A 9,238-nucleotide genomic window follows, 5' to 3' on the forward strand; every position below is an offset into this window, starting at 1 on the left:
GGTGTTCTCAATTCCCTCTGCTGAGGACCTTCCAGAATTTTCTACCTCAAGTGTCTCCTTCTGAATCCTAAAGATGCTCTATCATGGCCTCGCTCACTCATTCCTCATGTTAAGTTTCTTAGATTTGATCAAAACTTGATAATTTTAGAGTTGGAGTGTTGAATATCCATAGTCAAATTATCTTTACTATACCTAGGTCTCTTAATAGCCATCCATTGTTTATTTCTGTATCTGACCTAATATTTTTTGACAAATACATAGTCCTTAAATATGTTCCTAAGAGCCTCACTTCCATGAGTTCAAAAGCTAAAAGCGTCATGTGAAACTTATAGCAGTTTTCTCTGTTTTGATACAACCTACTTACTTTCTGTCCTCACTAATGCACTTGGTAACTTCATTAACTTGTGAGATTTTGTTCTATAATTAATAAGGGTTCATGTTGCTGCTTCTATGTTATTTGAGAGAACCGGAATCAATGTTTCCTGATCATGATCTCCTGTTTGGCTCATAGAGAAACTAACTTGGGGACTGAAGAGATAGCGCAGCTTTTAAGATAATACTGACAGAGCGATGACAAACTAATCAACCTAAGAGACTGAAGGAGCCTGAGAATGATCAAGAGTTTTTGAACATATGACTTATATAGAATCACATGAAAATTGATTACTTAGACATTAAAAGTAAACCATAAAAATAATTCCTAAAGGATTTTGAAAGGCAAAAATGTAAAAATCAAATAGAGAAAATATCTGTATTAAATTAAGGTAGGAACTACCAACTTCACCTAGGTCAGATTGCACACACACACACACACACACACACACAAACATATTTATACATAATATATTTACTGTCTCAAAATCTCCAAAATATGAAACAATTTAAACAAAAGCTTTTGATTTATTTTAAGGGGGTTGTGTAAAAAGTCATACACCAAAGGAGTTTTATTTAGTTGTATGTGGTATCATTCTCTGGTTCAGTCTAGGAAAAGTTAATGAATTTTTTTGAAAGAAGTCCAGTGCTACTGGACCACATCTTTCTTCTTTTCAAGAACTTGCTCCTGAGGGAATGTGTGAGTCCTGAGTTAATTTCCAAGCTCCAGCTTCCCACAAGAGATGGAGTCTCACACTGGTTCTTCTGGGAAATAAATACATGGGTAAGTCCTCTGACAGCCCAAGGCTGGAACTCTTCATGTGATATTATTGGGGTCCTGATGTTGAGGAGCAGAGCTCAACCTGCAGCCCTGCTGTATGGGGTGTGGAGGGCTCCGCTGAGCACCAAAGGAGGCTTCAGGATGTGATCTTATTAGACTCCACCTGAGGCTGAAATAGCCTCAGAGTCTCAGGGAACTTTCCATGTTATGTCAATCATCACAGAGGACTGAAGAAGAGGCACCAGTCATTGTGATGGTGACAGGGACACACATATGCAGTATGGTGAGCTCACAACTGGGGTGAAACACAACCCTAAAGGACGCCTGCTCACCACCAGAGAAGCAGAATGTCAGGACCTGGGAGAAAAAGTAAATAAGGTTTGCTTCCCTTCTCTGAAGAGCAAGTAGAGGGGGACGATTTTAATCACTGCACAGTGAAAGCGAAACGTAGTCTTGGCAACGGCAGTGCTTGGGAGCAACGATGGTGTACATTCCACATCTTTCCAACCAAAAGGGGATTCCCATGGAAGTCAGTGCGGTCAATAAACACTTTAGGGGACAGGTTCAGGAAACAGCCCGAAAGGGGAGCAAATGAAGGATGCGCCTTGAACAGCTTTGAAGGCTGGTGTGGCCTCTAAAGGCTTTGAGAACAAGGAGCATGCGGTGAGGTAGAGCCGTCCCCCAGGGATGGACAAGCAGGTAAAGAAACCTTTTGCTTTGCTAGAGGAAACCCTGGGTGCATCTCCCAGAGTTGCCGAGAGTGTTGTACTCTCATCCTAGATGTACCTTCAGCTAGGAGAGTATTCTAGGAGGGAAGTGGGTATGCTCTTTGCCTGAGAAGTTCCTTCCTGTAGAGTAGATTCTATATCCTAGAATCTGCATCAAGGCAAGCCTGTACTTGGTCAATTGCACACAACTGCAGATCGAAAAGAGGCTGATATTTTTTGGACTCTATGGTTAGTGGACAATCCCTTCTGGAACTCGTTCTTGTGTGACTGGCTTTTTTTTGTTACTTTTACTGCTGTGTGCTTCGGTTTCTGAGGGTAGAATGGAGGAGCAGAGCTGTGAAGGACCAATGCGCATGCCCTCCCAGCTCCAAACTAATATGCTTGCTGAACGTCTCTGTGTTTCTGACGTTAGCTCAGGCACAGCAGAATCACAGTGGTAAAGAAAGGGGAGGGACTGGCTTTTCTTGTGGTGGTAAAGTTGGAGTTAGCATATCATTGTTTGAAAATAGTAGCAGTGAAATTGAATTTCCAACTAGCCAGTTCATTCCAGAAAGGCTTTAGGGTCTTTTGGAACTGATACTAATTTAGTGACAGAATGTAACAGAGGTTACTGAAAGAGCTTCCCGTATACAATGAAGGTGGGTGGTAACTCCAGACATCAAGTCCAGGTATGAGTTGGCATGAAATCTTCCTGGCTGAGGAATTGAAAACTGTCTCATTTCACTAACAGACCAGATACAGCATGAGTGGGACTGTTTGTGAAAACCGTAAGAGGTAGATCCCTAGGAGACCACCTGGACAGAGCTAGCCCAGAAAGACTAACCACTAAAGTCTGCAATGGGAATTCTGCAATGGGGAGCCACAGAGCAGAGTCTGTTAGACCACCATGGTAGAAAGTCCCTGTCACTGAACAACAGCTGCCAAGAGCAACTGACTGATTTTGGTTTAAGCATGGGCTCTGAAAGGCTATTGTTCTGTCTAAAGCACAGCACACCATGGTAGGCCATTTGGAATCAAAAAGAGTAGAGATCACACCCAGGTTCTGCTGTTTTCTCATGTGTCACCTTCAGGCAACTCCTGACCTTTATCTTCCTTGCTCAGCACAGGATTTCAGTGAGGTCTTCTAGTCCCTCTGAGCAGATTTAAGATTTAGAAGTTTGGGCATCAAGGACCTGCTGGATTCGGGTTTGCTGCTCCTCTTTCCCTATTCTATCCAAGCCTCAACTGGAGGCACTGGCAGGAACACGCTGCTCATTTTTCCAGTAAGTGTCCCCTTCCTCAAGTTTGGGTGATCTTTCTTTGCTCTTGAGCTCTCAGGTCTGGCACAGCCAGGCTTCAGTGTAATATATTCTGTCCTAGTCCAGGGAAAGAGCTGTCCTTTCAGATCCCAGACACCTATAAAACAACCTATAGTTACTACATTATTATACCTATAAAAATTAGTCTGTATCTTTTTTTTTTTTTTTTTTTTTGGTTTTTCGAGACAGGGTTTCTCTGTGGTTTTGGAGCCTGTCCTGGATTTAGCTCTTGTAGACCAGGCTGGTCTCGAACTCACAGAGATCCGCCTTAGTCTGTATCTTAAAAAGAATCCTTTTACATATTGCCTCAAAAGCATTTTAATGCCTGTTTAACTAACAATTTTTATTCTAATCTACCAATGTTCAATTTCTCTAGATATCCTGCAAACTCCCCCTGTTTTTCAAGACAGGGTTTCACTGTAGCTTTGAAGCTTGTTCTGGAAACTAGTTCCCATAGACCAGGCTGGCCTTGAACTCACAGAGATCCGCCTGCCTCTGCCTTCTGAGTGCTGGGATTAAAGGCGTGTGCCACCACTGCTTGCAAACTTTCCCTGTAGATCTGTTTGTTCAAGTGGAACCTAGTCCAGGATATTGCATTGCACATGGTTGCTAGAATTCCCATTGTAGACTTTAGTGTTTAGCAGCTCATTTTGTACAGCAAAGACTGACTGATGAGGGTACCATGCCCTCCCTGCCCAGCATCAGCAACACCTGGAGCTTGTTGGAAGTATGAGTTCCCAGGATGCAGCCCCAGCTCTCATGCAGAACAGACTGAATTGGTGACATCTGAGCTCTAGAGTCAGGGGCACTGCTGTCTCACTATGGATTCGTTCACCAATTGGTAGGCCCTTGAGTTGTTTCCGGCTTTTGTCTATAATGAATAATGTTAAGAAGTGTACGTACATGTTTTTGCTTTCCTGGGTGTAATGAGGCTATACAACCCTATGACGAGCCTTTTAAGTAACGTCAGATTGTTTTCCATATTGGTCGCACTGTTACACATTCCACCAACAGGTCCTTGGCTATCAGGTTTTTCTCATCCTGGATACAGTTCATGTTTCCTGACTTACTGGCTTGATGACCTAGAAGGTGGAAAGTGGCTTCTCATTGTGTGCTTGTGTTTCTCACTCTCCTTTTTGTTTGTTCTTTGAAACAATTTTGTTGGTTGTCCACAGAAAATATCTTCTGCATGAAAACATTAGTGCAGACAGCTATGCCTTCTAGGAAACAATTCCTTAGACTCAAAGAAAAATACATCTCATCATATGTGTTCCGTAAAGTTGCTTGGGAAAGTGTGTGCTGGACAATGCTTAAAATATATCACTGTTAGTTAACCTGTGCCTTATATATTCTAGAGAAAAATTTTAAACATTACTTTCCAAATGGAGCACACTGGCACATATCTATAGTCTCAGAACGTGGGAGGTTGAGGCAGAAGGGTCAGTAGTTCTAGGTCATCATTTGCTATGTAGAGAATTTGAGGACAGATTTGCTACATGTGATCCTGTTTCAAAAACAAATAACCTCCCACATTCTGAATTTTTGAGATTATACTTTGAGGCACAAATGTTTCAATTATTTGGATTAAAGTTCAATTTAAATTAAGTTTTAATTTAATTAAAATTAAATGTAATTTGATGGTGTTTTCTTTACTGTCATGTTATTGTGCAACATGGATTTTGGTGTCATAGCTAAGAAACCATTGATTTACTTGAAAATTTAGGCTTGCATTTTCTTCAAACATTTTTACAGCTTTAGCTCTTACATGTTAGGCCTTTGTCCATTTTGAATTAGTATTGTATATGCTCTGAGGTAGGGTTTTAATTCATTCCTTTGCATGTAGACAAACTACCTGATGGATATAATAAGAAATGCTTATGTTGATTTTCTGATGTTGAGCTTCAACTAGACCCAAACTGTTTTTCCATTCATTGCTTTCCTCCATTTTGTTCTTGTCCTTGAGTATTGTATGGGTTATCATATTTTGCAAAGGTGTTGTGCCAGTGTATTCTTCTTTGCTGTGCTGCTAATATTCCACAGACTCTGATGTGTGACCTAGGCATTCTGTAATTTTGTTAGTTAACAGTATTTTATTTTGTAACTGACACATAATTTCACATATTTATGGGTAGTCTATGATAATTCAACCCATGTAGAACAGTGACCTTTAGAGGGAGGAAGAGTCCTGGGGTGGATTTGGGAGGTAGTGCCCAATGCATAGTTATTAAGGAGGAAGTGACAGTGTTCTACAACACACTCAGTAATCCTGCTTGGCAACGACCTATTGCATATTTTATAGAATGCAGATTGTAAAATATGTTTTTGTTATTAGTAATTCTCTACTAAAGACATTTAACCCCTTTCCAGGTTTCTGAGGCATTTTTATTTTCTAACATTGTTACGGTCTTCTTTAAGTTTTGTAAATAATTTTAATTGATTTTTTGTTTTAATTTGAAAATTTCATACTATGTATTAAAAGCAAATACAACAAGTTATGGAATGATTCCACCATATCATCCATATTCATCATTTTTAAAATTGTTTTTATTGAGCTATATATTTTTCTCTACTCCCCTCTTTTCCTCTCCCTTCCCTTTTATCTTCTTATCATTTGCATCTTGCAGAACTTTCTGGAAGAGCATCTTGGACAGGCTGCATTAAGTGGCCTATGAATATACCAGATGGTTACTATGCAAACTTTGTGATTCTTCTCTAGAGCTCAGAGAAGGGTGTGTGCAGCAATCTTCTAGGGTAAAACATCTCAGGAAGCAAGCTCAGGACTTCCCACATTGACCTCTGTGCTCATGGCAAGAGGGAACCAGACCGGCACCTTTGAGTTCCTCCTCTGGGGACTCTCAGAGCAGCCAGAGCAACAGCGCATCCTCTTCCTGCTCTTCCTGTGGATGTACCTGGTCACTGTGGCTGGCAATCTGCTCATTGTCCTGGCCATTGTTACTGATGTTCGACTCCACACCCCCATGTACTTCTTCCTCGCCAGCCTGTCCTGTGATGACATCCTTTTAACCTCCACCTTGGTACCCAAGGCCCTGGTGAACATCCACTCCCAGAGCAGGACCATCTCCTATGCAGGATGCCTGGTCCAGCTCTACTTCTTCTTAACTTTTGGAGACATGGACATTTTCCTCCTGGCCACAATGGCCTATGACCGATTTGTGGCCATTTGTCACCCTCTCCACTACACGATGATCATGAGTTTGAGGCGTTGCTCACTCTTGGTGACAGCCTGCTGGACCCTTACCAATCTTGTTGCCATGACACACACCTTCCTCATGTTCCGTCTCTCCTTCTGCTTCAAGAAAGTCATCCAAGATTTCTACTGTGACCTGGGACCCCTGATGAAGATTTCTTGCTCTGATACCAGAATTAATGAGCTTGTGCTTCTATTCTTGGGGGGTGCTGTCATATTAATCCCCTTTTTGCTCATCCTTTTGTCTTATATCCGCATTGTGTCTGCTATACTCAGAGTCCCTTCTGCCCAGGGGAGGCGCAAGGCCTTTTCTACCTGTGGGTCCCACCTTGCTGTGGTGGCCCTGTTCTTTGGAACAGTGATAAAGGCTTATCTGTGCCCCTCATCCTCATCCTCCAACTCAGTGGTAGAGGACACAGCAGCTACTGTCATGTACACAGTGGTGACTCCACTGCTGAATCCCTTCATTTACAGCCTGCGGAACAAGGACATGAAGGGGGCACTTGTCAGAATTCTCAGGAGCAAAGTCTACTTCTCTTGAGGCCAGTGACTTTTGCAAAGGAATAAAATGTGTCCTCTATTCCCTCTGCTGAGGATCTTCCAGAATTTTCTACCTCAAGTGTCTCCTTCTGAATCCTACATAAGCTCTATCATAGCCCTGCTCACTTACTCCTCACTCAAGTTTCTTAGATTTGAGGAAATGAAAGATTCTCTTTAGGTGTGGATTTGTTATGAAATGTTTCTTTGTTCATTTATTTTGTGATCTCATTCTCAGAAGGATGATTTATTCAATAAAAGACAGCATAATAGACAATTGTTTCTGCGTGCACAATTATTCTGGAGCTGAAAATTCATTTTTTTTTGCCCAAAAGAAAATGCACTTTTTGGAGAATATCAACCATGAGTACTGTGTATTTTTATAATCCACACCCTCCCTGTCAATATCAGATTGTTCCCTCCTCCAGCTTCTCCTATGGTCTGTCACATTTCACTATCAAATTCATTTCCTCTTCATCTATGGTATGCGCCCCACAATGAACTCACATGTATATATCTCCTTCTGAGTCAAATTTGTGTCGCTACATGCACATGCGTGTAAGGTTGAATACCGGGACATGAGAAACCTATCACAGAGTTTGTGCATGAGGAAACTGCTCTCCCTCCTCACGCAGCAGCTGGCTGCCTCAGCTGGGAGTGGGCTTGTATGGCCGTGTGCTGGCAACTATAACTGCTGAAGGTTAATGAACATAACAACCCTGTCTCATGCAGAAGACATTATTTTGCTGTAGTTCTCTAGGATCTCTGGCACTTATACCTTTTCTGTTCTCTCTTTCACCACGATTGTTACCTTCTCGTGACCTTGTTTTTCTTTGCCATTACAAACACGTTGCCCTCCTGCTTGTGGTGACACTGGTGTGAACAAACCCACTGCAGAGCTGGAGTGTGACAGTCAAGCTCCTGAGGTAATAAACAACGCAGCACTGGTAGCGGGGATTGTTTCTTTTTTTTTATTTTGTAATTTATTTATTTATTAAAGATTTCTGCCTCCTCCCTGTCACTGCCTCCCATTTCCCTCCCCCTCCCCCCATCAAGTTCCCCTCCCTGATCAGCTCGAAGAGCAATCAGGGTTCCCTGACCTGTGGGAAGTCCAAGGACCACCCACCTCCATCCAGGTCTAGTAAGATGAGCATCCAAACTGCCTAGGCTTGTTTCAAACCATGTTCTTTGTTCTGTTATCAGTAGACTCATATCTTGTGTCTATGAAGTCTCTGACCTAATCAAGAGGATATTGAGTGGTTGATCTGCCCATTGCTGTTTATGTCAGTACACTCTATGAAGTTCATGCAATGAAATAATGAAAGGTTGAAAAAAGGGAACAGAAATTACAAAGACTAGCTGAAGAACAGACCCTGGGAAAACACTGGTAAAGGCCACTCTTTGTTCTTGGGAAGTTTTCCTGACTTTTTTGGGGAGGGGTCTTAGCTTTCTTTTAGCTCCAGAAACATACCCCACCCACAGCTTGAAATTTCCCATGATCTCTCATTGTAATTGGAACAAAAACCATGCTCAAAATCCTTTATAAAAATGGTAAATGAGCTCAGTGGTTGATACATGGGTGTCTCTGGTCTTAGCTGTGACCTGAAATGTAGAGGAGATAGGGATGAATGAGGAGTCCCTGATGTGGAATTCCCTTCTATATGCTATGAATATGTTTTATTTACCATTGGTTAATAAAGAAGCTGCTTTTGGCCTATGGCAGGGTGGAATAGAGCAAGGCAGGAATTCCAAACCGAGACTGAGGAGAAAGTAGGGGGAGTCAAGGAGATACCATGTAGCCATCAAAGGAGACAGATGCACCAGAACTTTACCCGGTAAGCCATAGCCACATCACAATACACATATTAATAGAAATGGGTTAATTCAAGATGTAAGAGCTATCTAAGAATACGCTAGAGTCATTGGCCAAGCAGTGTTGCAATTAATATAGTTTCTGTGTGATTATTTCAGGTCTGGGAAGCTAGGAACAAAAGAGCAGTCTCCATCTACAAGTCCCCACAGACAGGCTGAGTATGCAGTCTTTAGCAAACCAGAAAGCCACCCATTAGCATGGACTGTAGAGCAGACAAAAAGCATTTAGTAACAGGCACGGCAATGCAGCAAGCCTCTAGCTTGGTTCCACATTAAAATTATATAGGAGCTGCAAGAGAGGCTCGATGTTCAAACTTTCCCAGGAGTCAAAGGAGGTGACAGCCAGGCTTTAGTGCTTTTCAGAGGTCCCCATCACTGTTGTCTTAGGATTTCTCTGAATGATTCTTTCAGCCATGAGTTCTTTCTTGCCATCTCCTTAATT

The 9,238-nt window shown here is 42.0% G+C and overlaps 1 protein-coding gene across 1 annotated transcript; it reads left to right on the forward strand.

Moving 5' to 3' along the window:
• The first annotated feature begins 5,983 nt into the window (after nt 1–5,983).
• LOC121456989 (olfactory receptor 1P1-like) lies at nt 5,984–6,928 on the forward strand. The gene has a single exon (XM_041665593.1). It carries the CDS (start codon nt 5,984–5,986, stop codon nt 6,926–6,928), a length of 945 nt encoding a protein of 314 aa, XP_041521527.1.
• The last annotated feature ends 2,310 nt before the right edge of the window (nt 6,929–9,238 follow it).

This window comes from Microtus oregoni, unplaced genomic scaffold (genome assembly GCF_018167655.1).
Source record: "Microtus oregoni isolate MIOR12 unplaced genomic scaffold, Mior012 000015F_ref0000493, whole genome shotgun sequence".
NCBI classification, from domain to species: domain Eukaryota; kingdom Metazoa; phylum Chordata; class Mammalia; order Rodentia; family Cricetidae; genus Microtus; species Microtus oregoni.